The 16,617-nt window shown below is 42.6% G+C and overlaps 1 protein-coding gene across 11 annotated transcripts in view; it reads right to left on the reverse strand.

The window, feature by feature from the left end:
* FAT3 (FAT atypical cadherin 3) overlaps positions 1 to 16,617 on the reverse strand; it is a 399,047-nt gene that overhangs the window by 209,980 nt on the left and 172,450 nt on the right. For all 11 annotated transcript variants that reach the window (XM_031066002.1, XM_031066001.1, XM_031066003.1 and 8 more), the window contains one exon: positions 5,926 to 6,240. In XM_031066002.1, the coding sequence (XP_030921862.1) occupies positions 5,926 to 6,240 (315 nt within the window). The remainder of the gene's footprint in view (positions 1 to 5,925; positions 6,241 to 16,617) is intronic.

The raw sequence follows: 16,617 nt of genomic DNA on the forward strand, positions 1-16,617 counted from the left end.
CCCCCCCCCCAAAAAAAAACCCAAACACAAACCAAAACCAAAAAAAGAAAGAAAGAAAAACCATGAGGTGAGGTGACTCAAAGTCAAAAGAAGAGTTTGTATCCCTGCTATGCTGAAGCTCAGGATCTAATTGAAAATTTCCTCTGGGGAATAAACATGCCCTGGCAAGCAGATGGACTTGATTTACCTCCTTCTCCGTAATTTTTTTCATCTCCTCTTTTTTCTTAATTATTACTATTATTATTGTTATTATGACAAACTCCTTAATGCAGTAACTTTGTCTAATATGCTGTACAGTGCCTAGCACACTTATAGGTCCCACTGCGATTAAGCACGCAACTCCAACATCCATGGTCCTTTGATTTTCCAGCTGTTAACCCTGGGCTCAGACCCCTGGATATATGGTGCCTAGTAAAGAATAAGCATGCCAAAGCAGAAATTAAAGCTTTTAAAATGCTCTAAAGCTCAATTTTTAACAGTGAGTGCATTACAAAGAAGTCATTAAGAGCCACACTTTTAAATAATAGAGAAGTGAAAGCAAAGAAAGTAGATCATTTAGCGTGTGTTGATACAACATAAATTACAGAGGATGGAAGCCAGCTAATGTGGTAGGGGAATTACATTATAAAATTCTATATTAGTTATGGTCATACATCAGTGATGGATATATCAGGCTGGACACTGCAACTGTTGGTGAACTCAGCATTTGTACAGTGTTCAAGAGCACAGAAGGAAAGGAAGACCAATTCCTCAAATTCACCAGTAACTGGAGAGCCCCACAATCAATGTTTTTTGCCCCTGCAAGGTCCTCTCTGCTCTTCAACAGGGTAAGGACGCTTACAGGCTGAATAGCATTGAGCTATTAATGCTATGACATGATCTGCAGAGCTGATTTTCATCATATACACACGAGCTGCCAAAAACAGCTCCATGGCCAACACCCATGAGGGAGACACCCTTCAGGAGGAGCACCCAGTGGGAGGGAGCTGACCTGCAATGCCATCAAAATCCAAAGTACATTTTCTGGACATGGCACTTGGTGCTATAGTCTAGTTGGGATGTTAGGGCATAGGTTGAACTTGATGATCTTAGAGGTCTCTGCCAACCTCATTATTCTGTGATTCTACGATTTCTGGGCTGAAAAGTCACACTGGGTACCCAACATCTGCGCTGCTGGCAGCCATCAGGATGCGGAGCAGCAGCAAACCACTGGATTTGTCTCAGTCTGTGAGAGCAAAGACGTGTGAGGATTTCTCAGGACAAGCCAAAGAAAAGCAGCTATAAAAATCAGGATGCATGACAGGAGGGTGAAGCAGAGTTTTAGTATGGCAGAGCAAACGTGGCTTTCAGACCCAGCAGGATTCTACGCCAGCTGGCTTTGTGAGTGCAAAAGAAAGCAAAGCCCAGCCTGCTGAGAAGAGTAGCATTCGAACCAATTAAATTCTGACACTCACTAACCCTGTATTAGCTTATATAAATATTAATACTACTTCAGTGTGAAAATATCCAGAGTCTTTCCAAATCTAGGTGCAGATGTGACAGTTCTGAGACAGCTTCCAGAGGCAGAGTATTGCTGCTCTGCAAAGATGTACTGACCTACATGCACTATTTCTAAACCTACAAGTGCATCCTGCCTTAACCACTGCAGCAAATACTATTTCAGGGGTGCCAGGGGTCTGCCTCTGTTTAAATGGTGCCAGCAAAAGGCTAAGCAAGGTGTAAGCAGATTTTCCAGACACACAAGCATAATTTTAGAGTAAATGAACTGAAAAGAATGTGCACAAGAGTGAAATTTGGTCGGTTAGTTTGGGCGTGTTAGTTAAGGAATCTCTTAAGTAATCTACATCAGACTGAAGAGATGCTTATTGAGTTTGTTCAAAATACGTTAACAATAAACAAAGTAATGCAATGGTTTGAATTAAATTTTGTTTTTTCCAGAGCGCAGAAACATAGTAAATCAATGCAGTAAGTTACCCTTGTGAAATTAATGCCCATATACATGAAATAGAAGTAAGAATTTACAGCTCTGATCAATCAGTTTTTTTATTAACTCCATCTTCTGTTTTATTTACCTCCCTCCATATGCCCCTCACCCAAGAGTGACCTGGCTCGGGCCAAATGTGGCGCTCCTGGGAGCCGGTCAGCCCAGCAGCTCTGCCATCCTCCACATCTCACACCACCCGCCAAGGAGCACAGCCCTGTGACCCTGTGCTCTGCCAAAGCAACCCTAAGCCCTCCCAAGCACAAAAGTCAAGCTATGAGGGAAAGGCCTGGCTCTCCCAGCAGCCACATCAGGGTTTTGGCTGACTTGCAGCTGCTGAAGATGCTGGGGTCCAGGAATGCCTCCCCTTGCTGTTGTGTGTATACACAGCTGGGAAACAAATGCCCAGGGGAATGCCTTTCCCTGTAGTCATGTAACCCCTAGAGTCACCTCAACTTTTTGAAAAACATGTTTCCTACTCCCTTCACAAAACTGTGCTTTTGCAATATATTCCTCTTGCCCACTGTACAGGAAAATCCCATCTTGCTTTCTTGGACCTGCTACACTTAGGCTGCAGCAGCCACCAGTTAGCAGAACAAGGCTGCTTTGTTCTCCAGTGTAAATGATTTATGGTTTCACACGTGCTCATGTGCTTCATTATTCACTTAGTACTTGTACCTCTGAATATCAGCTCATGAGATAAAAGTGCGTACCAAGGTGCAAACTGATGCTTGGCTGTATTTCAATAAAAATATCAAGGTGAGGAAAAAAAGGCCTTCATGGGAGGTTGCCCACACCACCTTTCCAATCCTGACACACATGAGCGGGCTGTTCATGTTCCTGTCCTCTTCCCTGGAGCACTCATACAAACCCCAAGCCCAAAGAGGAGGGTACTTGCCACCATGTACTTGTGCCCCCACAGCAGAGTCAGCCCCCAGTGAGAGCACGCCCAGGGTGACTTCAGTGCCCAAATCTTGCTATCAGTGTCTTTTTAGCAGCTCTTCATTCCTGCAGGCGCAAGTCTTCATCTCTCTGAAACCCACAGAGCAAACAGCAGGTAATAATCCTGAAAGGTCTGAAGCCTGCCTTCAAAATGATCCAAATGCACGCGATACATTTGCAGTTGGACTGCCTAAAATAGCCACCATGAGCTGTGCCAGTCTATAAAAATGTAGGAAGTGACAACTTGTCTATGAAGAGGTTTCTTCTATCTACAGACATGGCATACAAGGAGTAATGTTGCTTCTGCTATCCAGATAATCAATCATGAGTGTAAGAATTGGCTGCAATTATGATCCTGAATTAGAACCAGGAACAAAACCTGGACTCCCTGTGTCCCTGCTTGATCAGACATGTCCATGTGCCTCCAGAAACCTGTCTGACCTGCATGAGCTACAAGGCAGCTGAAAGTGAGCTCCAGAGGAAGGCAAACATGGTCACTGCTGACCTCCAAAGACAACTGAGAACATCCCTATGCTCCAGCAAACTCCCCATCTCTTCTGTTGCCTCCCACCAAAACATGTAAAAAATGCAGGATGCTGCCTTCATGTTGACTCTCAGCAGCGGATTACTCACAGGAGTGAGATGCCAGTTTGCTGGCAGTGTTGAAACTTCCGAAGTGACACAGAAAATAAAAGATCCCCTTTCTCAAATGACTGCTCTCCCCCGACAGCAGGAGCATGCTCATTCAGCCCACGTATACAGCAATCGCAGCATACTTTGGTTCACATTAAACCTTTTCATCTTGATTATACAGCATGCTGTCACATTTAGGGCTGCTGTGCAACGCTCTATGTGACTTACTGCTGTGCTGAATCCCAGCAAGAGCATGGGGCTGGCAGGCTATGCACCTCTCCTGTGCGTGCAGAAGTCTCCTGTACAAAACAACTGGAGTGTAAATTACTGTCTTAGAGAAAACCAGTGCGCTGCAGGGAGACGGCTGAAAGGAGCCTTGTCAGAGACCCCCAGGGGCACTCTCTAGGAAAATCCATTATGCTTTTATTTCTTGGACATCAGCATCCCATCAGGAGAAAGCCTTCTGATGTGAAGGCCTGGCGCTCCCCTTTGGGAGAAGGGATCTCTGCACACACACTCTCCGTCAGCCTCATCGTTTTCAAAACAAACTCCAAGAGGCCACCTTGCCCAGGTCTCACTGCTCTGCATTTGGCACTGAATTGGATAGAAAAGGGATGATTTATCCTCTCTATAACAAATCACAGCCAGTCACTAGCAAGGATGCCCACTGAGTGTAAGGGGGGCCCTTTGGGAGTTGCCCAAGCAGTGAAGTTACTCATCCTGAAACCTTTAAGCTCTCAGACAGCAATTCCCACAGTGCAAATGAAGATTAACCACAGTCAGTGTTAACTGTGAGAATTAGATCTCAGTGTTAGGGAAGAGTGTCCCGCCTGCTCTGCAGAGGGACAAAGAGCCAACCCCACAGGGTGTGCCACCAGGCTAGGGTGCTGCAGGGCTGCCACATGCCCTGCTCCAGTCCTTGTCACAGGCTCACCCTGGCAGATAAGCAGGGCTGTGCTGAGCAGATTGCTCTGCGGGAGGAGCTGATGGAAGGGAAGCACAAGCATTAAACACTGTGAGTCCTAACTCTGCTACTTTGCCCAGATGGGATTTATGGGGTGGGGAGGGGGAGAAGGGATGCAGATGGAAGAGCATCTTCGGCCATTCCAAGTGTTAAAAATAAGTGAGATATGCGCCTTAGGGCTCAGCAGATTGAACACAGTGATTATACATTCTCCATAATTCTTCACCTGGGCTTATGCCTGAAAAGATCCTGACCCCTTCTTATGCCGCATATTGCAATAGGAATGCCCAACCAAATGTTGAAAACCTATTTACTGAACATCATTTCCATACACAAAATTAAAAATGCTCCCTCTCATATCTATTCCTTCTAGTTTTTTAGCTGTTTAGAAATTTGCAGAAGATATAAATAAACTTAAAAAAAAAAATCAAAACCCCAGAACAAAACTAGGAGCATGAAAACAAGCAGGAGCACGGTATGAATTGCGTGAAAACTGAACTACCTTCATAAAGATCAGCCCTGAAAGATCCCCTCGACTCTCCAGCTCCGTATCATGCTGGAGGGTCCCCAGAAGTCCAATGAGTGAGAAAAGCTGGGTACATCCTGGAGTGAGGAACACCAGCTGCCAAGCACAGGTAGGCACCCAGCAGGTGCCCACCCATCCAAGACCTCAGGCTACATCTCCTGGCGCAATTTCTTTATCAGCCTCATTCAGCAAAGGCACCTGGGGTACAGACATGTGCACAGCTGCTCTGCATGGGTGCCATGCTCCACTTCCAGCTAACAACAGTATTTTAACTTAAAACAATCACCATCTCTGCCACACTGCACCCACACACTACATCCCCAGCACTTATAAATCAATGCAAACACATGGATTTTTTTTTTAAAGGCCAGAGGGACGTTTAGGTCACCTAAACTGTCTTTTTGTGTAAAGCAAGCTGTAGAATTAAATCCACCTACTTTAACGTGGAGCCTGATTACATGTGCTGGCCAGCCATCATGTCACTCACTCCAGTTGTGCTACACCAGCTAATAAAGAATGATGCAGTAACCTGCTATGTAACCTGCAACAGCTTGAATCTGCTTCCTAGCACGGTTCTGCAGACTCAGGGCAGCAAAGTCTCATCCCTGCAGACGCAGGGAAGAGGCAACAGCCCACAGTGATTCAGTGACCCAGGGCAGAGTGATTGCTGCAGCAGCACATCTGCAGCACATCATCTGCCAGCACCTTCACACACCGATGCAAAGCAGAATGCTTCAGACACATACAAGATGCTTTAGACACAGAAGCCACCAGAAAACAGAGGTTTGGAAAGCAAACCAGTGCACCCTGAAGGGATGAAAGCCAATAAATATGTAAATAGCATTCTCCCACTGCCTTGAGGCAACAGGGTCTTGTTACCTGTTTTGGGGTTGATTACAAAGAAGTTCTGGGGATTTCCACTTGTAATCCGGTAAGTCAGTTTCTCATTAGTGCTGGAGTCAGGGTCCTGGGCTTGGATCTGAATGACAGATACATCCTTTGGGGAGTTTTCCATGATGACTGGGTAATAGATAGGCTCAGAGGTGAGAGGGGCATTGTCATTCACATCCTCCACTTCAATGTAGACTTCAATAGTAGTGTAGAGTGGGACAACACCATGATCAGTCGCATACACCGTCAACCAGTAGGACTTGGTTGTCTCCCGGTCAAGAATATCTGCTGTGTAGATAACTCCTGTAGAAAAACAGCAAGCAGAGGATGTCACAAATAGGATCAATAAGACATCACATCTATTTTCATGTGGCTGTACTACAGAGTTCTGCATATAACAAAGGCTCCACCCGTAGAAAAATTCAAGTTGTCCACCAAATGAAAACAGAAGCCTGAGTGCAGGAATTGTTTTGTGAACTCAGCTCAACAACTCAATCCTTTGTCCCAACGAATTGAGAGGGAGGGAAGGTAAAAGGATGGTTCTTCATCAATGCCCTAATGCCACAGCCATTTCTTTGCTAGAGCTGCAGCTGGCAGAGTAACAGAAGAAACACCATCACTTTCTCCTTTGTGATGCAAACTTGTATAAACCTTAGTAGGGAGAGATACAACCACTGACAATGAATTGCACAAAAAAAAAAAAAAAAAAAAAAAAAGTGGCTTTTCTTTTCTAGTTCCTGCCTGTGCTCTTGCTAAAGAAGAAAACCTAGGAGGCAATTTAAAATAAATCCATCCAAGTTCAGAAAACAGGCAGTAAATTTAAAATTGAGCTCACTCATTGCACAATGCCAAAATCCTGGATAACAAGCAATCAAAAGCTCCCACAGTAGCCCTTAGACAATGAATATAACAAATATATTTCTATCCTCTTTTATCACAGAGGAAGGAAAGGCTTGGCCACTTTACCTACTGGTGTAAGAAAACATCAGTTGGTTTTACACCTGGTCCTAAGAAACAAAAGAGAATGTCTGTGTATAAGGAGATGAAAAGGTTCTTGATATATGTGTCATGGAAGTGGTGAGGAAGGGCATTTTCTGATTTTGATGCTGGTGTGATTCTGGCTCAGAGCCACAGAGAGGGACTGAATTACCAGCCCTGTGCCTGAACTGTCCCGGTACGAAGGGCATCCACCCACCTCATTTCTGCTTGAAGTGCTTTCAAAATCCATGCTCCTCCTGACATGAACACCTGGTTTGTGTCTGGTTGGAACCAGATGACTGTTCAGGTCCCTTCTAAACCAAACCATTCTGTGCTTCTGTGATAAAGCAGAAACTCTGCCACTCTAAGACTTGCTTGTATTGGCATAGTCCAACCCTTCACTGCTTAAGCACTGACTGTGAGTGCACAGAGGACCAAATACACCAGTACCACACACAAAATCACACCAGCATCAAAATAAGCAAATGCACTTCCTCACCACTTCTATGACACATGTATCAAGAACATTTTCATCTCCTAATATAGCATTATTAAATCTTGAGAGACACACTAATGCAGTGGATCTCAAGCTTAAGGAATACTCAAATGGACTGTGTGCAAATCACCAAATCATGTCATTAGTAGATGGCAAATGACGGAGAAATTGCAGGGCAAAACAAGAACACAAGAAACCTGAATTCACTCTCAGATGTGTTTGATGCTATTTAGAACAAAATTACCAGTTAATCATTGAGGACAGAGCTGCTCTAAGGTCAGGACTAATAAAAGATATGAGTGTCTTTTTGGCTTTCGGGGTTTTTTAAGGATCCGACTGCACTGTTTCCATGACAGTGCAGCTTCTAAGCTTCAGGTCTTAGAAAAGTTATCAAAGTAGCACAGAACCCAACCACAGAGTCACAGAGATGCCACATGCTCTTGCCTTATGAGATATACATTTTTTTAATATTACAATTTTTTTTTCAAGTTTTAGATTTTATTTAAATGTCTTTTAACGCTAGTATGAACTGACAAGTATGCTCCCAGCATTTGGTCAGCCATATAACAGAGGAAGGGGAAAGGAGCAGCACTGATTCTGGTCATGTATGGGCTTAGGTTGTATCATAGTAACCTCAGATCCATGTCCTTCTCACTCAGATGTATTATTCACCCATCCTAGGTGAGCAGGGCAGCACTGGAGGACAAAAGCAGAGTGTATTCTAAATATTCTTGTTGGCAGCAGCCTGTGCTATGTAATGAGATTCTGTAGAAACACAGGTGAAATATATGGTGAAGTGTGATGAAAAAAGCCTGCAAGCCCAGAAGAGAAATTACACTGCAAGGATCAGAAGTGCCCATTACAACCCATAGAAATAAATAAATAAAATAAATCCACATAGGAAATAATCAGGAAAAAAAAAGATGAATATTAGTGATACTAGAGATGATGATTTATTCAGAAGATGAGAAGAATTATTTTACATCTTTAAACAAAATTTGAAATAAATAAGGTTCTCCCCCAGTGAGAGCACAGAAGGTTTTAGCAGATTAACCTATGTTTATGAAGCTGAATTTCACTGATACTGAGGTGATAATAAATCAATCTTCTGAGTCATTCCTTCATTTTATAACTCCTGGCAACAGTCACTTTTCATTTCTGTATTTCAGAAGGGAAGGATCATTGAACAAGCATTAGCTCCTACCAACAGGTCTGCTACACTGGTTCTTACTTTTACTTTTGATTTATTAAAAGGTCCCAGATACAATTAATTCCTTTTCCTTAATAAGTCTTGTCGTTTCACCTGTCAACACCACACAGCAGCTTGATGAATACAAAGACTTTTGTTCACTTTCAGGTTTTCCATATGGAAATCCTTTCATCATTCTGGGAATACCTTCTACCATGCTCTTCAATGTTCTGTACAAAATGCCTCCTTGCTGTACACCCATATATAGATATAAAGGTAGTATCCACAAGAATACACAAGCTGCCCAAATATTTAATGGACCACTCCATACAGGTGTGGATGACATCCTTCCAGAGGATTGTCAAATGCCAGCTTCACATGAGGTGTTAACCCTTGAGAGTAATGATGATATTTGGTCATCAACACTACTTTTTCATCACTATGGTATGGATGCAAAGTGGCTGACAAAGCTGAGATCAGGAGCTGCAAAATATTCCCTGGGCAGTCCACAGACAGGCTCTCACTCACTTTAGCTGAGAGAAAGGAGGGGAATATCCTTGGATAAAAACACAATCAATTCAGAAAACTTACTTCAAAGCTCATAGATATTAACAGGTAATAGCTCCTGCTATTATAGGAGCAGAAAGAAGGAGAGGCCTGTGGAAGCAGCTCTAAGGGTTTTTCTTGGATAGGTTTTTGTGGTGCACTCTTACAGCTGCTTGCCAATTAAAAGATATATGTGAATAAAGTAATGATGCCTGAACTAAAAAAATTAAGAAGAAACAACTGCAGAAATCATGAAAATTTCAAGAGGACTAAAAACCAAAAAAGTTCCAAGATTTCGCAGACACATTTCTGAACAAGACAGATAAAACAGACGTTCTCATCCACTGGGATGCTACACCATGGAGGCACTACACTGTTTTTACATGAGACAGCTGAAATCCAAGCACACATCTGTGAGCCAGATCTTTATGTCGCCCTCAGCTGGATTTTGCAGTATCCCTGGAGGCCTGGAGCCAGCACTACCTGAGGCCCAGGGCAGCCTCAGAAATAAAGCCAGCCAACAATCCCAAAAGCAGTGCCACTAATATGCTTCCCACTGCTCTCCTCCAAGTACATATGCCCCACGCAATTTGCCAACCACCATGTGCATTACAAACACTGTAAGTGAAAAATAACAACAGAGTGCATTAGTTGCTGAAAAAAATCCTTAGCACATTTATATGTAAATTAAGTGCAGCCCTTGGGCTTGGCTATGTGCCAGCAATGCGAAGGTTGTGTGCTTGTTTCTCTTTAAGGCTTGTTTTCCCTCTTCCCTGAGAAAATAATGGGATAATGGTTTCTGTATTGCTCCTCCAACTGGACACAATGAGACATAGCATTATGAAGGACGAAGGTTAGAAAAAAAAATCTATTTTTTAAAGAAACTATTAAAGAGGATGAAGCAATTGGCAAACTGGGTTTCCCTCTTTCTTCTTCCACTGATTTGCTGTACATCTGTCACCACACCACTTCAAATGATGTGGTCCACCCAAAAAATATCTGAAAGTCATGTATTTACTATCACAATGAGAAACCTGAGAGGCTCTTAAAACAAAAAGGGATTAGAGAAAAGCATTATTTCTTTCATCGCCTCGTTTTTGCCCCCTGTTTGTTTACTTTACATATTTGACAGCACTGTGTATATAGGTAGTGTGATGGATGGACCTGCCACAGCTCTTTAAGAGAATGTTTACTGGAGCTGTCAGCCTGGCTGTTTACATAGGTGCCCATCGCCATGGATATCTGCTACACACATACGTTCCTCCTAAAAGTCAGATCATCCTTCATGAATACCCTCAATTGCACAAACATTGAAAGGAGTTCAATTCTGTTTAGTTTTTTCAAGGCAAGATTAAAAGATAACTTGGTGGTCTGTAAGAAGCTGTGCATGGAAAAGTCAAAAGAGAGTAACAAAGCTCTTTAATCTAGCTGAGAAAAGCAAACTGAGGTCTGATGGCTGGAAGTCAAAGGCAGAAAAAGGAGAGTGCAAATATTCAACAAGGAGGATATCCAGCAGGAGCAGTTGCTTGTCAGGGACAGGTCAGAATCTGCCATCATCTGGCACCTTGGTACTGAGACAAGACAATAGAACCTATTCTTCTACCCAAGTTATTGGCTGAGCTGCAGAAACTAACATAGAATGTGATTTTGCTGAGTGACTCAGTAGCCCGTGTTACAAAAGTTGCCAGCAGAAGTAGCCATACACTCAGTAAACGATGAACAAGATATGGCGAAAGAAGACTGACTACGAAGTATCTGCTACTCTTCCAAAAACTACCACACAGAAATGCCACATAAAAACACTTAGTTCTCTCCTTTTCAAAATATTGCAGTAGTTTTGTAGGAAGACATATTGCATCAGTTATCAATTGAGAAGAATCTCAGTGACAAAAGATGTTGCTTATTTTCCTCAACCCTTTTCAGGAGTATGAGCTAATTGCACAAATGTGCATCTCAGACTGAGAAATCAGGAAAGGTTAGATAAGGTGAATGGCCCACTTATTTCCAGAGCCTGGCCCAGGAGCAGCTGTAGAGGCGGGCAGAAGGGATGGGAGGCAGCAAAGGCAGAACATGCCCTCATCACAAGCTGCAGCACAGGATGGAAGCGACACTACAGTAACACACTCCCAGACACTCCCAGCTACCAGAGTGCAATATGCCCATTCCCACCCAAGCCAGTTCCTTGCTAGTGTTAATGCAAGGTTTAGTGGTTAAAGTCACTATAAAAATATATAACCTTCAGGGTGACTGAAGCACTAAGGGTACCACATGCGCCTTCCTGACTCCAGACTCAGGATACCAGCAAACTCCCTCCATGTGCCCAAGGGCCACATCAGTTTCTGCCATGAAATGCTAGAAAAAAACATTCTCAGAGCCCCCATCTGCCTCTCCCTCTTCCAACTTCCAAACAAAAGGGCTCAGTGCAAACCAGCTACAAAGCAGAATCTGGTTTGTCCCCAAATTAAAATGACAGAAATGAGGCCGTCAGGAATGCTGACTAACAGTAAAGTACTCAGGGCTGTTACATTCCTCAAAGGAAGAAAGAGAAAAATCACTGATTCCAAAATGCTACTAATTATTCATGATCCTTTATCAAAGACTCTGTGAGTCTCCTGGAAGTAAACACAACACCTTGATTGTGACTGAGCTGTCAGCCAAAGGTCCTCGTTTACATTGCCTTGCTGGGAAAGAAGCAATAAAAGTAGCTTGAGAAGAAAACAGTTGCATAATGAGTTTTTAATTTTTTTTTTCTGTGTAAAATACAGAGGGGGAAGAAAGAACTTACATACCTCATCCGGCTGCACCAGGGGGAAGGCTTTACATCTGCCTACCCAGGCTCCTACCCCTAAGATCTGGCTAGATCCTTCCCTCACACATCGGCACACAGGGGAGCCATGGAAAGATTTGTCAATGCAAATGCAAATGTCAGAGCTAATTCAGATTCCTTGCATTGAGCAGAGATGTGATTTTTGAAGGACACTTAGTGGAGAGCTATTGTAAGCAGGAAAAGTTTAAAAAATATTGCAAGCCCATTATTCATCAAACCAGTGAATGTAAAATCAACCAAAATGTCATGATTTGCAGACAGGAATTTCACACCCAATTAAGGGAGAATATTTATGATTTCAAGAAAACTAGCATTATACCTAACCAATTGTTTGGGTTTTTTTTATTTAGGTCCTTCACATAGAACAGTTCTGTGTGTATGAAAGCAGAGCGCATACATCTTTTGGGAGATATTTTATCATTAAAGGGTAAATTGTAAATATAACTCAAAGGATTAAACAGTTTTAGCATCAAAAAGACATGAACCTGAGTGTCAATGCCAGACCGATTCAGCACACTGGGGCCACCGAAGCCAGTGGGAATCAGAATAAACCACAGATTATATTGACCCCTTTTTAAAGTCTTCTCAAGCCATAAATAACCAGGGCCAGTTCTGCATGTGGGCAGCGGTGGCATCACATCAGCCACAAACTCAAGCGGAGCATGAAGGAGACCTATCGCTCATCCCCCCCACGGCTCGCAGCCAGCAGCTTTGAAAACCTGCCTCCTTACTCTGGTGATTAAAAGCTATTCCAAGGCCTTCATTTAAGGCCCCCCCACTGTGCAAAGTGTGCCCTCCTGTTTTTATTTTATTGCACAAATTTTGTAGGCTTTACTACATATTAAAACACAAACTCAATTCCTATTGAAGCAAGAAGAAAAATCTCCACTGACTTAAATGGAGATTAGATCATGTCCAGGAACGAGTCCAAAAGCAATATTAACTTTGTGAGGCTATACATACCTACAACTTCCTAATATTCTTATGTCTGGTTGAAATACAAAACATATATCATGAAGAGCTCTTGTCAGATAAGGAAAGGCAGGTTACATTCCTGTCTAGGGCTTAACTTCTGATTTTCTCTTTTTTACTGATGTTTTGAAGGTACAAATTTACTGTTACCTCAAAGTGCAGTTTCTGTGGTGAATATCACATCTGAGTTCCCAAAGCAGTAAAAGAGAATTAGAAAGCCAATCCTCAGCAACGTTATTTCCAACACTGAATTAGTCTGCAAATAAACCTTTTACCATGATATTATACACGATATCATGACCATCACAACCAGCTAGAATTGTCACAAGGACATTCACTGTGTCAATAAATGCAATACATCTGCATTCAATAGATAAGTAGGCAAATAATACACATTTTACAGCTCAGGCTGGACCCAACATGCTACCATGTGTTTCAGAGGCATGTTCAAGTTGCTGGCTCTTCCCAAATGAGGGAGCACTGCTGCTGCTGCCGTGAGCAGAGCATCAGCACACAGAGGGGCTGTAAACCACTCCTGCTCAGAGAGGAAACCACCACCAGGCAATGCTTTAGATCAAACACAGCCAAGCTGGATGGAAACCCAGCTCAGGTACATATGGAAACTCCCAAATTTTAACGGCTGGAGCTGATGGTCTTTTCCAACCTTAATGACTCTGGAAGTCTTCTGACCTCTGAGGTGTTGGTCCAGCCAAAGATAGGGAGGGATACTCATGTGACTTAAATGCAAAGTGCAGCTGCAGTTGTGTTCTGTCAGGGCCATTAAATCACATACAGCCCATCAGCACAGCTTAAACTGGCAGGACCTCGACACCAGGCTGGGAAGGGTGTCCTGGCCGAGCAGGAATTCTGGCCAGCCCTGCCTAAAGCTGCAAAACATAAAAGTAACCTAATCTACTCCAGGTAGAGGGGAAGTTCAACAAACTAAAGCAATAGTCAAGTTCAGGTCTGGCCACTGCCTTCTCAAACAAAAATAATTATTTTTAAAGGTATTTTATTTTTTTAATATTCATATATGAATACATTAATATTTATGAAGGCATTAGTATACAGATATATATATATGTATAGGAGCAATGTGATTCCAAGGGTGAATGTTGCATACCGAATTGGCAGTGCCACCCACTATAAGGACTGAGTTTTCTCTGGAGTCCTATCACATCTCCCCAGGTGTCCCAAGGCTGACACCAGGGTTGGGGAACTGCTGCCACAAGGGCAAACTTCCTAGTGAAGCAGCATTTTAATAGCACTGAAACAGAGGCACATCTCAGATTAGGTGCTTGACCTTCCAGGCTATTTATATTTTGAGTTTTGAGGAGAGTTTCTTCCCTCTTTACCTTGAAATTACTTAAATTCAATGCTGAGTTCCTTTGCTTGCTTTATTTGAGGCCAAGGGGGAGGTTTACAACCTCACATCAAAATGAGCTATCACTTAAATACGACATCTTCAAGGTCACTTACACATCAATTTCAGAGCAATTTTCCAAACATATCATCAAGACACTGAACCAGAGGCTTAGTCAAATAAATTCTCTATCTTCTTCCACTTATGAATTAAATGAAATAAGATCTGCCAACATTTTTACCTGACTAGGCTTTATTACCATCTTTGTGTCTTCCATCACATCCCTCTACTTACTTTAAGAAATATCCATATTCATCTTGCTTTAATATCTTTTGCTTGGGAAAAAAATATTTTTAAAAAAATCTTATATGGATGAACAAAAATTACAGAATGGACAACTCTGGAACAAACTGCCTTCAAAAGCACAAATACAGGAAAGAAACCTCTCATTTATGAATAACCTCTATCAAAGCTTAACACACTCCATCACTGCCAGACAATGCAACAAATCTCAGCAATAAAATCAGGCTGAGGAGTCATGAAGCCCCACTGAAGACTAAACTGCTGCCACATTCCATTCCCTACTTGCTCCAAGTGCTTGAGAACAATGGGGCAAACCATGATGCTGCTCTGACAAAAGGGATTTGTTGCCACCCTGCATGGCTTGAGCCATACTGTTCAACTTTTAGGAATCTGGGCTGCTACTGGTATCCCTTTAGTGGCTGTATATCCACCTTACCCATTGGTCTCAGAAGCACAGCAAAATACGACATCAGTGCACTGAGTGAACTTTGTGCTATACCTTGGATATGCACAGACTCAACTCGTCAGCCAAATGGGTAAGAAAAACAAACAAAAAGCACAAATTTGTGGTTGTAGCAGATGTAACTATCTCAAACTTTCATAAAACCTTGCAGGAAGATCTACTGTAGGAATACATTCTCCATGTATTTCAGAACAACAACAGCTGATGGTACCATTTCACTCTACTGATTGTGCCTTTTTTTTTCTTTTTTTTTTTTAAAGCAGTTGTGGGTACAGCATTTCTAGCCACACAGGAATTACAAACTGGGAACTCTCTTCATTATTATAGCCTCTCTGTATCTATTTTTCCCCCTGGATCTGATTGTACCTACTGCAAATGACAACTTCTGCCTTATTTTCTGAGCACTTCTGGGATTTCAAAACCCTTGCATGCCTTTTGCCCACCTCCGCAGCCTTCCCAACCAAACCAAATGTGGGAATGGCACCAGGAGAAGTTCTCACCAAGTATGAAAGCTATTAACTCTCAATAATAATCTGTTTCAATGGGGGCATTTTTTCTCAAAGGTTCTGGCTAATGCCCAGAGTAACCCAGATTTTTCACACATCCTCTTTAGTAGATTAATAAAGAGATCAAAGTCCGACCCATGTGTCCTCTGCCTGCAGGACTGGGAAGCTATTTTAAAAAGAAGGGTTTGCTCCTGGTTATTTTAGAAATAAGATCATAAGTGCAGCAAAGCTGAAGCAGAAAGAAAAGATGGAGAAAAAAGGCAAAGCATGCTCAAAAGGATTTTGATGAAAGTCCTGGCAAGGGACTTCTGTACTGGATCCTCTTCCTTTACAAAAAGATCTGCATCTTTTGTAGTCCCTACAGTACCAGACATTGCTTTGGGAGCCCTTCTGCAAAATCTGTGCCAATCTACTTCAGGTGTTTTGTACCAGCAGTGAGGGAGGTGGAGGGAAGCAGAGGCAGCTCTGCAGGGGAGCCTGGCTGCTGGGGAAGGCTGCCCTGGAGAGCGAGTAATCCTGCATACCAAGCAGTGCTGGCCCAGGATGGTTGGCCAGAGCAGACAAGGAAATATTGGGATATTCCAGCTAGAAAATGTCTTTTCCTTTTCAGTTAAATATATTATACTGAAATCAGAGTACGTGAATTTTACTGGAAAAAGAGTCATTTTTTCACTCACTCCCCTGCTCTGTCCGTCTTACTTGTTTCTCTTGGCCCAAAGCAAAAGAGCAACCCTATGAAAAAAGTAACATTACTCTGGAATCTGCCTTTATCTCTCTATCCAAACATTAACCCAGCGGAGCAGTCAAAAAGGAGAGAAACAGTACCTCTTAAATGGCTTAATAGCCATGCTGCCCCTGAACATGAACACAGCAGGAAAGGAGAGTGTGATTCACAAAGCCAGCACAGGAGCATCATTTAACCTGTCCATGTTTCCTTTCCTCAGACATACCACACATGACTCTGGAGTCTGTTTTACAAAGCACGTGAACAAAAAATTGGAGAAGATGAACAAAAAAAGGCTCCAAAAACAGTCTGA

Source organism: Geospiza fortis, unplaced genomic scaffold (genome assembly GCF_000277835.1).
Source record: "Geospiza fortis unplaced genomic scaffold, GeoFor_1.0 scaffold16, whole genome shotgun sequence".
NCBI lineage: Eukaryota > Metazoa > Chordata > Aves > Passeriformes > Thraupidae > Geospiza > Geospiza fortis.